This window comes from Ruditapes philippinarum, unplaced genomic scaffold, assembly GCF_026571515.1.
Source record: "Ruditapes philippinarum isolate M1 unplaced genomic scaffold, ASM2657151v2 ctg67_1_1_1_1, whole genome shotgun sequence".
NCBI lineage: Eukaryota > Metazoa > Mollusca > Bivalvia > Venerida > Veneridae > Ruditapes > Ruditapes philippinarum.
The window spans coordinates 742,724-760,743 of NW_026859561.1; the positions used below are offsets into that span (position 1 = coordinate 742,724).

General features: G+C 30.1%; 1 protein-coding gene across 6 annotated transcripts in view; it reads left to right on the plus strand.

Annotated features, from left to right (window-relative positions):
• Positions 1-17,480, plus strand: part of LOC132756982 (transcription factor egl-13-like) — a 148,827-nt gene extending 131,347 nt beyond the window's left edge. For all 6 annotated transcript variants that reach the window (XM_060748130.1, XM_060748132.1, XM_060748129.1 and 3 more), the window contains 6 exons: positions 10,600-11,270; positions 11,677-11,857; positions 13,085-13,255; positions 13,567-13,672; positions 14,027-14,169; positions 14,441-17,480. In XM_060748130.1, coding sequence (XP_060604113.1) covers positions 10,600-11,270; positions 11,677-11,857; positions 13,085-13,255; positions 13,567-13,672; positions 14,027-14,169; positions 14,441-14,775 — 1,607 coding nt within the window. In that variant the 3' untranslated portion in view covers positions 14,776-17,480. The remainder of the gene's footprint in view (positions 1-10,599; positions 11,271-11,676; positions 11,858-13,084; positions 13,256-13,566; positions 13,673-14,026; positions 14,170-14,440) is intronic.
• The last annotated feature ends 540 nt before the right edge of the window (positions 17,481-18,020 follow it).

The following is an 18,020-nucleotide window of genomic DNA, read 5'->3' on the forward strand; positions in this document are numbered from 1 at the left end:
GCAAGGTTGACAAGGGTCATATTAGATTGTTCTCCCTCCCTGATTTAACTAAGAGGGGGTCCTGTATTTATTCTCTTTGATCCTTTATTGAATTACTGTCACAATAAGGGGCTAAAGGAGATAGGGGAGTTGAGATAGGATCACAGATTTGTTGTTTCTGTAATAAAACCAGACTAAAATTAAAACTGATTATTATTATGCTTGTTGGACCTCAAATTTGAAGATTTTTGTCTTAGCATATCAGAACTTTTTTGTTCTTTTTATCTCAAAAGGGATGAGTGTTCATAAGAATATATCAATATTCAGATATAGGAAAAAATACAGTATGTCATCAAATAAAAGATTAGGAAAAAAATGATACTTGTCCTCATATCAAGAATGAAAGAAAAAAAAGAAAATATAGTTAATATTGAAAAAACATGGAAATCTGTCACAGTTGCTTTTTGTAAAGAATAAATAACTTTCATGCTAACTGAAATTGATAATATATTGGAACTACATGTTCTTTTATGACAAATATTAAAATGATAATATATTAAAGTGACACAAATATTTAGATTAATATATTATATTATATTAGTATGTTTATTGGGTGTACATAGTGTATTAAAGTGAAAGATTTTGGCTAGAAGTGGTGCTATAAATGTGACACACAAGTGTGACACTTGCCACATGCTGTGTCCAAATCTACTATTGTTTAATTTTTTTTTTTTTTTTTTGGTGTTAAATATATTTACTAAAGTAAGTTGATAAAATATTGTTAATTGTTTACAAACCACAATCTTTATATGGGTACACACTTGCCAACAATTAACCAAAAATATGTTTTTTTGGGGGCGAACTTATTTTTATGAATGAATCCTTGACCAGAATTCTGTATTGTTTGATGTTTTTGAGTAATAAGATAAGAACAGAAAAAAGCACTTACTAGTGAAACATGTTTCTCTGACAACACACAATTATAGAAAGTAATTGAACAAATACGGTGACAAAAAGCAGTTATTTAACTTATGTCAACAGCTTCCTTCCTTTAGACTTTTTTTCGGTACTTGTGATTAAGATCAACACGCAAGTTCACAATTTCTATTCCAATAAACAAACAAAAAATCCCCCTAAAAACCTTTTAAATTCTATTTAATTATATTTTAATGACATTAAGTACTAATGAAATAACAGATAATAGAGGACATTTTTTTTTCTTTTTACTTATTATAAGATTCATAACAAAATCATACATGAAACATTCCAATTCAATGTATGAATTATCAAAAAATGAAAAATAAAATCTTCTTTTTTGATGCAAAAAAATCTCTTATTTTATTTCTAATTAATAAAAAGTAGAAAAGTGTTCATTAATTACATTGTCTTTAAAGTTCATGAATTTGTATTTAATGGTTAAAAAGCCTGTGATGTGAGATAAGAAATTTGACACCTTGTGGAATATATTATTATCAGCTGTTTGTGATATGTCACAATATTGTAAGGGAAGGGGTCAAACAGGGATACCTGGGGTCAGGGCAGCTAATCCACTTTGCTTGTTAATTGGTTAACAAACATGTATTGTTGTCTTGATTTATTTTATGTCTCACTCTGTCATCTTGTAGAAGTGGGCGGGGCTTAGTCAAGAGGGTATTAAGTACAGGCATTTTGTTGGAAGTGCATACAGTTGTGTTTACGACTTTGTAGAATAAACGTCATTGTTCAAGTAGAGAGATTTGTCATACTATTATAGTGAAGACATCTTAAATGATAATTTCATGCATTGTATAATTGGCGGATATGACTTTTTGAAGTTTGAACTTTCAGTGGATATGTTTTCAATTCTGTATTAAAAACAGAATACGGAAAAAATACATTAGTACTTAATTTACTCTTTAACTGAAAATGACATTGTACAAGGATATTTAATTTGTGAAGCATTAGTTAAAAGTTACGGAGCATTATAATTCTGATAAATCATAAAGTGTTAATAAAACTGTAAAAATGGTAGCAAACAGATTTTACGAGTATGAACAGCAGCATCAGCAAGCAGGGGAGTTGTACCAACCCCATATGTACCAACCAATCAAACCTATACCAACATACTATGGTAAGACATTTTTTACTGAATTATTTTAAAAGGCTGCTGTAATTTACATCTTGAGGTCTTAGAAATGTGGTATACTGAAATTATTATTTTTTTGTTAAAAAAATGTTTAATTTAGGTACTGTAGTATTTTCAGTTTTAGACATATCATTAAATTAAGTAACACTGCTACAATTTAAAAAGCTAAATTTTTGTTAAGTAAAGCAGTTCTGTGGAAATCTATTTATCTTTGGATTACTTCCCTTTTTAAAGTTGATTTTTCTTCCTGTTTAATGAGAGGTTAATATTCTATTGACTCTAAAATTATATCATTAATTGCCTGAATATTGAAGAAAGAAAGCTATTCAATATAAATGTATTTTTTTAGACACTATTTTATATAACTTTAGCAATTTATTTCATAATTTATCATGACATGTCAGCATCCATGTAGGCTTGTTAGCCCAATTAGTGAGTTACAGAATGATTTCTATCTTATCTTAATTTGCTGAATTATTTATCAGAAACAATAGCTGTCAGTTATTTACTTTGTTTAGTCTATTATAAGAGCTTGGGTGTCACAATCATGTAGATACAACCAGATAATGCTAACTACATGGTGATGATTATCTCCCCCTTGTTAGTGGACACCAGATTTTCTAAATGATTTATTTACTCTCATGTCATCTTGTTTGCCTACATGATTATGTAAATATTTGATGTAAAGATATCATCAGGGAAGAACATGAATGTTACCACTTTCCTATTAAAGATTTCTTCTTGTTTGTTTGTTGTTACTGATCTTTCTCAAGGTGTCAGTGTTATATTTATTAATTGTGATATTTGAAAATTAGGCTTTAGGACACAATGATAAAAAGATACTGAGAAGGTTTTTAGGCACTGGGGGATGGCAGTAAAGTGTACATTGATTACTTTCCATGTTAATTGAATATATATTATCTTAAGAATAAAAGAATTAAAATTTTTTTTTTAATTTGCAACTTTTGTCTCATTTTAGAACCATGGATAAATAGGTAATTTATAAATGCAAAATTGAAGTGTTTTATAGTTTGAAATGATAGTTTGCACCATTATAGATTGGGTCCTGAAAAATCACTTTCAAATGCACAAAAATACAAATATATTATTATAAAGTTTTGCACCAACTTGGTTTGAGAGTGAGAGTTAGTTTGTTTTAGTACTTGGAATAGAATAAAGGGAGGTAAATATAAAAAGAGGTAATAAAATAAAGGTTGGCATTAATATTATTATATGGGAGATAATTGGATTTTAAACCACAGGACCAGAGTTCCCTTAGCAACACTTATACCTGAAGAAATTTTGGAAAATATTTTGACAGTTTAATTGGCTCACCAAAGTTTTATTTGTTTTTATAAAAAAAATAATCAAAGTACTTGAATAACAGGGTTTGTCAATAAGTTTTAACACAAATGTCCTTTCCTTTTGCTTAAATCTTCAGTGTTTAAAGATTGGAGGTAAAAAAGGTAGACTTATATATCAAGTGGTTTGATTAGAAAACCAATCAAGACATCATTAAACTGCCAGAAATTCAAGTATATTAATAAGTTATCCATTAATTCTGGTAGTGACAGGCCAAAGTTGAAGTGTATTTTTTAAATGTTTCTATTTCCTTTAACTGATAAGCCCTTGACATTTGTTGGGCATTTACATTATCTCCCCATTCCGTGCTAATAGAACACAAAAGTGTTTCCAAATGTTCCAATTTTCTGTAGAAATTATAGGAATTTTTAATCGGAAAATTGGACAAGCAAAAAAACCAGGTTTTTTATATAAAAAAAAATCCTCTTCTTGTTTCTAATGTTTGTTCAGTGTTAGGAGTTTATGGATGAGGAATTTCTCTGAGGCAAGTAATTTGCTGACCATCCGAGCAGTCAAAGAAAAAAAACTGAAACAATAATATAAGCGGTCATAACTGTTTTTAATTATTTTATATTGTATTTTAAAAAAAGGGAGAAGCAAGTGTCCCCATGAGTCAGATGATTCAATAAAGTTATATAACGCCCATTGTTGGGTCAGAAGACACACTTGCGGAAGACAATAGCACGTTATTTTGAATTATAGGAAAAATGCATCACTTGTAAGGACAATAATACCGTATTGTAAATGTAGGAAAAATGCATCACAAGATCTCATTGTCTTGTTTGAAGTTCAATTGTTTGATATAATCATGATAAAAACAAAAGATTTCTCTTGTTCATTGTTCTTGTCAAGTGTCATTTTCCTTTCTTATTATGCCTTGTGTCTGTTTTTAAAAAACAAATTCTTTTCCGTGGATTGTCACTAAGTTGAAAATTAGAATACTTAACATTCCACGAATTAAAAGCCGCCCTTTGTTTTCGGTTGTTTTAACAATTGAGATAGTTATTAGACCTCTTTGATTAACTTTTTTTTAAATAGCCAAATTCTTTGTATCCTTGTGAAACACTTACTTGTTTAGCGGAAATCTTGCATGAGGTGACTCACAGGACAAGTTAGAAGAAATCAAATTTTGAAACGAAAAAAGCTTTTACTTCCTAAAATGATCCTTGACTGTCCTTTTTTTCCTTAAAAAAAGTATACTAGGTTTTTATTGTATAGTGAGAAATAAAACATTTGAAACAACAGAAAAATATTAAAAATTTTTTATTAATGTTTTTCTTTAAATAAAATTTCCTTGACAAAAACACAGTAGTTGTGGCATCAAAAGAGTTAATAGGTCCATGATTTTTCTTTTTTTTTGTCTTCGGATAATTATAATAACAAGGGGGTTAATTTTTGAAAGGTTATTTTTCAATTCTTTATATATAATTTATTAAAGCATATAAACTTGCAGAAACAGTGCAAAGTCAAAAAAAAATTATATTATTTATTCTCTTTTCTTGCCCTTGATTTATCATTTTCTTAGATGAAGTTTGTTTTCTGAAATCCTTAACCATAGAATTTAATGGACAAAAATGTGCCTGATTTTAGTTTCATACAATCAACATAAAAATAGACATTGATATATGGCCATTGTCTACTCATAGACAATTCATGTCAAATTAGATTAAAATTAAATCGTCTGAAAATGAAGAAAAATGAATGAAGATTCTAATCACATCTTCTGTAGTTTATCAGAGAAGATTTATTTTAACTGTTTCATAATTTATCTGCCGAGAGATTTGTGCGGATTGAATTTCAGGTAAGTTTTTGTTTTTTGAAGAAAGAATCGGGATTTTTGTTCCAAGCAAAAACATGAAAAACAACAAGTTAACTTTAGACCACCCTTGTTATATAAAAAAAAATTTATTAAAGCATCTTGATTTTATAGTTTAAAGCTTTGAATTCTCTATATTATGTAGGATATGAACTGAAAAAATAATTCTTTATATTTTGGGGGGTGTTTTTAATTTACTTAAAGGTTGCAAATAGATTTTTTACTTAAAATAAATGTAACACCAAATTAGCGCAGCACCACATGGCACAATGCAGCACAGTATCATGATTATGAATGCAGTACAGTACAGTACTGTACATTACAGTGCAATGCAGTACAGTACAGAAATGCCTAATTCTAGTTGATGCAAAGCAAAATAATGCAAATGGATACATGTTTAATGTGAAAAAAACAACAACACTACAATAAAGTTATGCAAAGCAAAACAATGCAAATATAATAAAATAAATAAATTATGCAAAATTTAACAAAACTTTCATAAATGTGGGCTGTACTTCAGAGGAGAAAAGAGAGAGAACAAAAAAGTTTTAGCATCGTTTGGTAATGGTGTTATTAACACCTAGTAGAATGTGGCTATAATTTCAAGATTCTCCTGCAGCGGCACACATCTGGGAAACAAATGTTGAAAAGTTTTTTTTATAGGAATTTTGATACAGTGCTTGTGGTTTCAATTTGGTATTTGGTGTCAATTAATGCTGGTAACTATCAATCTACCGGTGGAATGAATTCTTTATTAATGGATTAGATTGGTAGAAACTATTTTCATTTTCTCCCCATGTTTGCCATTGTTACTTAGATTTCAATTAGCTCTGTATCCATAAATTTATACAGGTATTGTTTTTGTTAAGGCAAAGAAAAAAAAGAATATGTAATATATTATATTTGTGAAAGCATTCTCAAGGAAATGAATTTGTATAATTTTGTATAATAGGGAAAAACACAATAGCAAAGTGATTAAGGAAAACATAAAACTGGTTTTTGAATTGTATATCCACATTGCTTAGAATTTAACATCTTTTAAATTGCTGAAAATGGAGTTTTTCTTGTAGAAAATTAAAAGAAAAATATTAATGTTATCAAAAAACTGTAATGTTTGAAGATAGAACTTAAGAAAAAGTTACACAATTGATGTTTGTATTAGTTCTAACCTAATTGCTCTTCAGAAAGGAGAGGTGAAAACAAATCAGTTGCTCTTCAAAAAGAAGGGGGGAAATTGGGAATACAAATTTTCAGTTTCATGGTTGAAGAGTTAAGTAACAAAAACATCCTCCATTTTACCATTACATAAGACAAAGCAGGCTTGGCGTACATGTGGTGAAAATTATGAAAATGTCAAATTTCGTCAGTGTACATAAAATCAGCATTTAATTTTATCTTTGTACTGAAAATCGTAGATTTATAAACAGTTTTTAGTACAACTGTCAGCTGCCGGCAGAAGATAAAAATCCAGCCTTATCTCTGTATTTCATAATGGTTTCGCACACAAAAAAATAATTTTTCAGAAGTTTCAAAATTTGTTTAGATGGGAATTTTTTTCTCTTTAGAAATATAGCATCTATATTTTCAAATGCCTTCATGATAGTTATCTCATATCTTATTATAAATTGCATACAAATGTGATGGAAATTAAGTGCACAAATATTTTTGATTAAAAAAAAAAAAGCATTTCCGTAGTAATAGAGAAAAAGAAACACAATAAAACTCTCTGTCAGGTGTTTGTTTCATAATGTCTCCAACATGTGAGAATTTCTGCAGGAATTCTTTTCTGTAAGAATGTTGTAAAAGTGGGTCTTTTAGAAACCAAGAGGTGCATGATGTTTTAGTTTTGGTACTTGCAATCATTTTATAATTTGAGTTCAAGAACACTAATTCAGTAAATCTATTGTTCCTGAACTCAAATCATAACTTGTATTTGATTGTGACCATTATTATTTAAGTTTTAAGATTATGGAGGATGAAATACAGTGTATGGTATATATTTAAGACTTTCCGTTGTCATTTAATTGGATTTCAATACCACTATCAGCAGGTCCGACTCATAGGTTATCAGTAAATAATAATTAGTAGATCTAACTGTTGTGCATTGGAAGAGTTCAAAAATCAAAATTACAAAATTTTGAGAGAAAGCTTATTCTGGTAAAATTCTTACTACTTGTCATACATGAAACTGCCGGAAAGCAAACTTATAATATAGCATACTTTATCTTCATGGCAGAAGAATGAAAGGAAAATATGAACATAAACTGTAATCTCTTACAATCAGCATCAGAATGACTTTTCCTTGTTTCATTAATTTGATTAATAAAAACCCATTATTACTTGGAGCCAGTTTGTCCAGGTATGGAAAGAAATATTTTTGTCAGACATTTTTCATAACTGTTTTTATTTTCATTATGGATTTATGGTATTGTTGTTGTCTTTAAGTGATGTGAAAAGTCTGTTTTCCTTTCTGTATAAAAGTTTTCATTATTTATTGTTTGTATTTTTTTTTATCATCGTAAACTTCTTTCGAAAGAAAAAGTCAGTGAGTCAGTAACGTGATTATAAAAGCATCAGTAGAACGGGATACATACATTCAAAGTAGAAATTGTTAATTGTAGTCAAATATTTGAATTTATAACTCATTACAAAAAAACATTTCTAATTTATTCTAATATTTTCTTTAATCTGTTTTTTTTTCTACGAGGGAAAAAAACATAAATTGTTTGCATTCTGCGTAAACAGCTGCAGTTAACAAAAGATTTCAAAATCAGGCACAAAGAAATACATAACGTCTTTTAAAACAGCGGGTATACGACATAACGTAGATAGAAATTATGATTAATGATGACCCAGATCAGTGGTTTATCATACAGGATGATGAAAGAGCGCTACACAATAGGGCCCCTGGCTTTGTTTTCCATTTGAAATAATATAGGGTAGATATAGTCTCAGCATGATGCTCTGATATATTATACTGAGGAAAACTGCGGGTGCTGAGTTGAACAGTTTCCATGAGTTATGAAAAAAAAAAATGAAATGATAAAAATTTGCTACTGTTTCATTTGATAAGAGACTTGTATAGGATAGAAAAAGGTGGGTTTAGGTATCGTATGATAAAAAACTTGTATAGAATAGAAGAAGGTGGGGTTTTAAGTTTTTATTGGGGAGGGGAGGGGGCAGAGGGGAAGGTGGAGGGAAAACATTGTTTTCCTTGTTTTATATTGTCAAGCAATAAAGACAATGATCTTTGTTAGAAAATAAAACCAGATTGTTGTCTTTAATAGGGATGGTAAAACTCCAGATAAAAGATTAAGAACATCTCTTTATAGTTTATACACTTGTTGTAATTGGATTTTATTTTTTTATTTTTTAGAAATTTTGATCTTAACATTTTTTGACAGACAAAATTTTGAAAACATTTCTTCTCTAACAGAAAAGAAAATTTCATCTTCAAAGGAATGCAATTGCCATAACAATATTGAGCACTATTCATCAAAGATAAATAGATGTTTTGACGGGGGTTACCCCTGTAGTTTGTATTTTGTTGCTGTGTTAACAAGTTTGCGACTCGTGCATCAATCAAGTTTCTGCTATTATTAATCACCAATCAGCTTCAAGCTTGTTGCTATGACTGGGAAAAGATAGAAGATATGTCTCCATGTAGTTTTTTTATTATCGTCAAAATCGTTATTACATTTTAGGATAAATGCGCGAGATAAGGGAGGCATTGTGCTCTTCAAAACTTAAAGAAATAAAGCGCTTAATTTGTATTTTGTGTCAGGATGGAATCTTTAGATATTTTAGGTTGTCATTTGGTCTGATTAAACAAATGAATTGTCGGCCAAATACGACCCCAAGAGAAATTGCGGATCAATCATATTTGAGGGCTAATGGACAAACAACAAATCTTTTGTAATTTGCTCATTTAAGTGGGATAGCTTTTTGTGATAAATGGTTAAATGTGAGATTAATGTTCTTCCATTGGTTTATCTTTTTCTTAAAAAAAAAACCTGTTAAAGTCCGCAGCTTCCGCCTGGCTACAGTAACAGTTTATTTTCTTTTTTCGACACTATTATTTTGAATTTTTTTTAAAGTAGAGATTGTTAGAAATATATCTTATAAAGTAAGATCTGGGATGATTTTACCAGGTTGAATTAAGATTTTTACTGATTTTAACAATAAATCAGATTGCACAAATAAGGAAACTGAAAGTGAGAGTGCTTACATTTGCTACCAGTATACAGAAAGGCAAGTCTGCACATCTTTGCAGTCTAATCAGGCTTTTAATTTTTGGTCAATTTTCGTATTTTGATAGCAAAATGCCATAAACTTCAAATGAATTGTTCCATTTTAAAAGAAGGGCAAATTCATTTCACATCACATCAGCAGGTTTAAGGTCTATATGTATATATTAGTTATAATAACTTCAGGACCACCATGAGGTTGTTCGTATTAAAATGCTGATTTATTTTGTTTTTAACGAGATGCTGTATTAAAATGTTTCCCCATCTTGGTATATGAGAATAATTATATTTCTGACATTTACTTGTCTATTTTTCAAATGCAACTTAAAATTATTAAAAGCACTTGAAAGGAAATAGGAAGAAATTTTTTATAGTCATCATGCATGTTCTGTTTTCAAGAATGATGTGTAATTTGGAAAATGTAAAAATGGTATTTTTTGGTGTTTGAGGAATCCTATCTCCCATCATTATACTCCAAAATTGTAATTGGCATAATTGGTTTGTTATTCTTCAGCAATTGTATGGGTGCTAAAACTGCCTCATTATTTTCCTCGAGATTTATGGTTTACCCTTGTAAATGATAGTAATATACAGTCTCCCCACCCGCTAATGGTTCTCATTGTTGAAAGTTTTTGTGGCGGCAGTTTTTGCTAGCAGGAAAAAAAAGATTTTGAGTAGAAGAAAGTATAATGGGAAATGATTGATTGATGACGGAATGAAGATTTAAGGCATGGGAAAAGGAAACAGTTATTCTCAACAAGCTGTAATGTTTCATAAAGTAAAAGCCAGCTTAAAACTGTGTGTTACAGTCTGTTGTAGTTTATTACAATACTTATTTGACACAGTGTTTTTGAAACAAGTGCATTTCTATACATACTGATCTTTTTTTCAGTAGTATTCTTACTAATTCTACAATAAGGGACAAGTAAATGGAAATACATAGATGCTTTGAAATAATAGTTGTATTGAGTTTAATTGACATACTAAAACTTTTTGATATTTTAATACTCTTTATAGATTTGACTTTCTAGTGTTTAATATTAATACTTTGTATTGTTTTTCTTTTACAGTGCCATCTCATATGACAGTACCAACGAGGGTGTCTCCATTGACAACGTCTGCGTTCCAAGTAGACACAAAACACCATTCATCGCCACCGTACACCACCTCACCATACCATTTGTCACCTGTGACACATTCCAGCCCTTTACCATCAGACCATCACTCTACGCCATCACCTCGTCATGACAACTCCATGACCAGTCCATCTGGACACGCCCCTCACACACCGATGTGGCTCAGTACACCTAGAGACTCACGAGATGCTTCAGTCAACGACCAAGACGGCCCACTGAATCTTTCAAAACCAAGAATCACAACGCCTAAAAGAGAGCGAAACGATGAACAATATAATTATTCTCATCATTACGACCGTAGTGCGGAGAAAGTTGTAACTCCGCCTCCTGCGCATAGCAACCATCGTCAGAATGTGAACACGACCAGCAGTACAGCAAGCAGTACCGTCAGTTCACCACAGTTACTATCGACTCCACCGAAAGTTTCAATCGCAGAAAATCCATCTCCTCTCTTCCCTGGTGTGAGACCTCCGTTCCTTCCTCCTCAGTATAGTCCATTCCTTGGTCTCGCCAGTCATCTGCCAGTCTCCGTCCTCAACAACAACTTTACAGCACACTCCTACTTGATGAACGGTGGTAAACTTCCAACTCTTGATTCTGATAAGGTAAATATACTGAATATTTTGTTATTTCATGTGTATATGTTAATAATTATGTACAATTTCATGTGTATACTATATTCAATGTTCGAATATTCGGTAGTGTTTTGAATATTCGAATATAATTCCTGGCCCTAGTTTATACTGAAGAAAACTTGATAATCAAAATACCCTCGACATATTTATAGAATAATTATGTTTTAAAATATTCATTTTCTACTGGAGTTATCTTTATTACTCAACATTATGCATATATCATCATTACCAAATAAGTAATGTTTTTCCCTTTTCTCACTGTTAAATAAAGTTTACATAAAAAGAAAATGGTTATTTGAATTTCATACTGTTAATTCATGTAGGCTATTTATGATATTTAATTCTTTTAACATTGGATTGTTGAATTATCTTGCAGGAAAGTATGGTACATGAGGCTCTAGCCCGACAGTATGCAGCAGCTCAGCATTCTGCCCATGGTCCTCCAGTGTTTCCTGGCTTCGGTCTGTCCATGTATCCAGGAGCATCTCATCTTTCTCCCCATACAATGGCCAAGGAGCGTAATGAACCTCTTAGAGCAGATAACTCATCTCCAAACTGTAAGTATGCCTTGAAGATTACTCTCCCTTGGATAAATTTAAAAAATAGGGAAAAAATTCCTCAATCTTTAAGTTAAGTTTTGTAAAAAAAAAATTGTGTATCCTTGTAAATGCTTAGAATATGAAACCACCTAAATTGTGTAATTTAAATAATACATTGTATGTTTTCTTCTTGTTAGACAATGATGAGAAATAATGTTTTCAAATGAGGAAACACATTTGATTATAATATAAGGCTTCTTTTGAAATACATTGCCTCCCCTATTCTTCTTGAAATAATTGCCTGAAAACATTTTCAGCTTGATTTTAGATAACAAATTATATGATATATCCATTTAAATGCTGAAAGCCTTCTAATTTCTTGCAGCATTTGCTTCTCGTATTTTAAAATCACACTTAAAATATTTCTTTGCAAAATTAAAGAAAATTTCCTTTCTTGATTAATGAAACCCAGAAAGCTGAATTCAGTACAGATAGGATACATGTATAGATTGTTTTAAACTTTGCAGATTGTGCGGAAAATTTGAGATATGCCGTAATAACTTTCAAGTGTTACAATAGAATAAAGTTAATATGAAGTGGATAAGATATAAGATATTTTTTACTTCCATGTACTTTAATAAAACTATATGATTAATTACAAAACAAAAACAAAACAATTAAAAATTTTCATTGTATTTTCCTTGTTTCAACACTTGAATTTTTATATGATTCTAATATGATATAACAATAAGGTTCTTACATGACTTGACGTCCTTATTGCGAGGGGGAAATTTAAACAACGGGGGATTGTTTCGACATAAGATTAGATAATTAAAAACAGGTTTTCCATTTGTTGAAGTGAATAAAATTCATGCATACTACTCACGCTTACTGTTAAACTTTTTTCAATGTCTAGATGATGTGTATGGGCTTTATTTTATTTTTTTTAAAGGCCGTATAAAAATAAAACGGTTTTAAGTGTACGTGTGTGGGTGGGTGGTGTACGTGTGTTGGTGGGTGGAAGTTGTAGTTGTAAATTTCATGAGAATGGGAAACAAGAAAAGAAATTTGAAGAGTTTACACATGCATGCACTGTTTACAATTTTCTTTTATAATCTAATTGTTTTGAAGTTGAAGTGCAATAATTGATAAATAACGACTGTGTAATTATATGAACATTTGTTATTATTTCATAAGCTTTGTTTTTTGTTTTGTTTCGATAAAGAGTTTTCTGTTTTGTTACAGCTAAAATGTTTGGTGCGAAAATAATTCGAGCACAGAAAGAGAAACAGGATATGAATAAACCTCATGTAAAACGACCAATGAACGCATTTATGGTCTGGGCTCGTGAAGAAAGGAGGAAAATACTCAAAGCATGTCCCGACATGCACAACTCAAACATCAGTAAAATACTAGGTGAATATATATATATTTTTTAATTATTTAGGATTATAAAGAGAGCCATATTTTTTCAGCAACAAAATCAATTTTCCTTTACACAACTTTATTAATCAAAATAAGTTGCTTGTAGAATTTTTGTCATTATCACCATCTTTGAATAAGTAAAGGGAGACAACTTCTTTATTCACCTTTATTACCAGTTCTATAATGCTAAAGGGAGATAACTATAAAATAAATTAACAATACTTATATTTATGCAAATATATTATAGATTTACTTATAAATTTATAATAAGTATTAATAAGTATGTAATATAAATATTATAGGAGCAAAATGGAAGGCCATGAGTAACGCAGAAAAGCAGCCATACTATGAGGAACAATCCCGTCTTAGTAAATTACACATGGAAAAACACCCCGATTACAGATACAGGTAAAAGGCTATACCTAATATGTGCATTGTCATCTGATCAGAAACATAGCTTTTGTATTTTGTGATCAATTTAGTTTATTTCTGCATCAACTTTGTATAAAAATTGTTTGTCAGTAATGGTGTCAACAAGGAATGTTCATTTTGAATTAAGCTTCAGCAAATTTAAAAGATCTTAGAAAATATTACATGTTTGATGTAATGGTTAAGGGATTCTTTTTACTTGGAATAAGAATTACAGTTCAAGTACAAAATCTTTTTATTTTCATTTTTCAATTATATAACATTTAAATTTACACACAAAATTTGTGACTTTCTTATTTTTGCTAAATACGATAAAACTTTTTTCTTTTACAGACCTCGCCCAAAGAGGACATGTATTGTAGATGGGAAGAAACTGAGAATTTCTGAGTACAAGAATTTAATGCGTTCAAGACGTCAGGATATTCGTCGTGTCTGGTACGGAGACTCTGGGACCACATATGTGGAGGGACTGCTCAGTAAGTATTTATCTAAATGTTTAAATGATGAATTTTTTGTTGTCAAATTCTTTATTTTCAGTATTTTCTACCCTTCTAAATAAATAACTCATTTGCAAATTTGGTTAATGTGTATAATACAAAGTAGGATTTCATAGACGTGCTTGCTAAAAAGAAGAAAGAAATAATTTTTAGTGCAAGTATTTACAACACCTGTATGATTTGTTTTAAGAATGTTGGATGCTCAAACTATAAGCTATAAATTATAAAGCATCTTTTTGTATTATTTCAGATTCCAATGGTCAAAGTGTTCAAGGTTCATCAAGTTCAGGTTATGACTCTTCAAGATTGATGTCCCCTTCCGAGATGGCATCAAGTTTAAATCAGGAAAATGGTCACAGGGAACATACTGCTAATGGAGGCAGTGATCATAGTGATGTGGAAGATGTCAGCATGATTGATCAGGATCATGCAGATGCTCGTCTCCATAGTGACGAGGATAATTTAAGTGATGATCTTGAAGCAGCAGACGACAGTATGGACGCTTCATACACTAACCATAGTAATCTTAATGACTCTGATTTTGCCAATGGGAATGGACCACAATTACATCAAGTGTCATCATAGTTTTTGATTAACAATTTACAAATTGTACAAAGTCTTAAATAAAAAGAACTTTATCCCGGCTGTACAGCCTGAAATTGTTTTAAATGAAGGGTTGTGTGGTGCTATAATGATTGTTACAATAGACATGCATTATTGTAGAGTAGGAAAATACAAATATAAAGGGAACATGAACTTGGTTGGTTCTTGAGAAGAAGAAATCCTAGTGTAAAATAAGAGAATTGAACAAACTGGTACTTGTCCAGCTATAGAGAAACTGTTTGGTACCAGTCTACTATATTATGTATGGCTGCGAAATATGGGGTTGCGACAAATAGCTCATTGCTATTGTAGTCTTGTATAGAATTGTTATAATTTCACATTTATGTTCAGTTGTTAAGAATTTTGTTAGCTAGATGGCATTGAATGTATATTTGTTATTAACTTTATATGTCTCAGATAAAAATTATAGTGTACAGTACTCAAATTAAATAAATACGCATTGCTTATAGTAGACTATAAATATGAAAAAAAACTGTCACACATGACTGAGTGATGAGTTATGTGTTTGATTGATTTTTGTACTTAAATGTGCTGTATTGAACAAATGTTCTTATTGAGATTTTTTTCTGGAAATCCATATTGTTAAAACATGCTTAGAAATCCGTGATGTTATTAGTACATAGAATTTTGTTATATCAGGGAAAAACATTTTGTAAAGTAGAAGTAAATTATATTCACTTTTTTTCTCACTTTGCAGAAGAAAAATATGAGCCGCGTCATGACAAAACCAACGTAATGCGTTTGCGACCAGCATGGATCCAGACCAGCCTGCGCATCCGCGCAGTCTGATCAGGATCCTTGCTGTTCGCTATCAGTTTCTTTACTTGTTATAGGGTCTGTATGCGAACAGCATGGATCCTGATCAGACTGCGCGGATGCGCAGGCTGGTCGGGATCCATGCTGGTCGCAAACCCACTATGTTGGTTTTGTCATGACGCGGCTCATTTCATTTATAAGGGTTTTGTAAAATAATCATTAACCACCTGTCAAGATGCCAAACACACTTTTTTATAAATGATTATAATTTTATAGTCATTAAATTTATCATCCTTCCATATTTTTGTCCACTTCCATTAAACGAGAATCACTCCTATTTTGTATCTTTATCAGTATCACAAAAGAATCCTTTGTTAAAATAGAATAACTTTTAGAGAAAATAATGACTTAAATTTATAATAATAAAAGTTCAGATATCTATTGAACTAGAAAAGCATTGCTAATTTTGAAGTGATTTAATTAACAAATATTTTATCATATTTTTATAATTTTTACTTAAAATTATCTGTAAACACAACTAAATAGTTATAAAATTTAGTTGAACAATAAACAGAACAAAACAGAATAAACAGAACAATATAATTCTATTGAAAAAAGGTTGAAATTAAGTGCCATAAAAACCATGTGTTCAATTTTTAAATGAATAAATAACAAACAAAAAATATATGTTTGTAAAATTTTAAATGCTCAAAATATGAAACATATATTTCCTTTGATTATATTTGACTGGTTTGTTATTTTTGTTTACAAAATAAATGACAAACTTTCTGCAAAAGAAGTGCCATACATTTGTTACAATGATTTTTTTGTGCTGTTTTTTATCCTCTTTGTCTGAAATATAATTTACACTTGGAGGTTTCTAGTCAGAATGTATTGAGTTTATATTCTTCAATGTTTTAAGTATATAACCTTAGATGTGACAGTCGACAGCGTAACTACTGTAGTACTGTTTGTACTTTGATACTTTGTAATTACTTCTGGCTGAAAAAGAAAATTATAATTGAAATATGAATTAAAAAAACAAAGAACTTATTGATGTAGAATTCATTAAATTTGTCAAATTATGCACAGTATATATAAAAGAGAAACAATCATGTGAAGAAAAGTGATACAAAAATTTTGTTGCCAAAGTGACATTATAAATAATTTATGCTTAAAACATTGTTTAATATGAACTCTTATATGCTAAGAATCTTTTTAAAAAAGACATATATTTTACATGATTAATTTTTAACACTGAAACAAATCCAGAAAGTTCATTTACATGAATCCCTAATTCCCATTCCCAGAAATCCATTTATTACATGTTACTACATCAGACACAAATGATGAGCTACATTCAAGCAAATTCTGTGCTTAATATATGTACAACAGCCTCAAACATTTTGCCATTTGCTGGTTTTGATGGTGATATATTTCAGTAAAATAGAGATTTACCTAAAAAAGAATTTGGTTTCCTCAAACTTAAGTTTAAAAATAGAGAAAAATTGCATTTAAATGAACCATAATTTAAAGGTAGAAATGAGTTCATACGTGGGATAATTTTTTCTGGTGTTTACATGCACTTCTTTTGACTTTATGTTTATTCATAATATTTTGTAAAATATCATGTTTAAGACACTTGTCACAATAGTTGTGACAGTTGATCATGTTCATCATGTGAAAAGATTTATAATCGGGTAAATTTTACTATTAGAATTAGATATATTTATATATAGATATTAGTATGTATATGATTGAAAGACGTAAACTGTTAAGTATGCTAGAGTAAAAAACCTGCTGCAAACCTTTCTCATTATTTCTTGCAGTGACATGTTCTTAAATTTTCTGAACATTTTTAAAGTTTTTAGTCCATATAAATGATTTCAATGTATTACCTTAACAACAAATTTGCTAAACAAAAAAAAACAGACAGCAGCAAGTTGGAATATTTCCAAGTGATTTCAAGTCTGTTTTCGAAATAAACGCTGTGAAAGAAAATAATCGATTAACAGTGATTGTAAGAAATAAAGAAAGGTTTTCAGGAAGCACTTTGAACTAATCCATGACAAAAATAATCCTAACTGCCTTGCTTCTAGTCTGCTTGTAATTTGACATAATGTCCCATGGGTTTTTATACCATGTGATAAGCATTTAACTGCATTTAGTACCTTTCTTTAAAGCTATTTTTAGGTTTTATTTGCATTACCCTGTCCTCTCCCCAATTTATTTTATGCGTAATATTATTGAAGTTCTAATTATTATTTTAAAGACAACATATGATTTTAATATTGTTGGCCTAATGAACAAAAGCTGTTGTAAACAAAACCGTTAAAATTACATTTTTAATATTTATGTAAGAGTAAGTTGTATCAAATTGGTTGTGCAAATTTCATTTTTAACAGACACTAATTATTAATACTTATTATTATTCTAAGTCTATCAAGAAA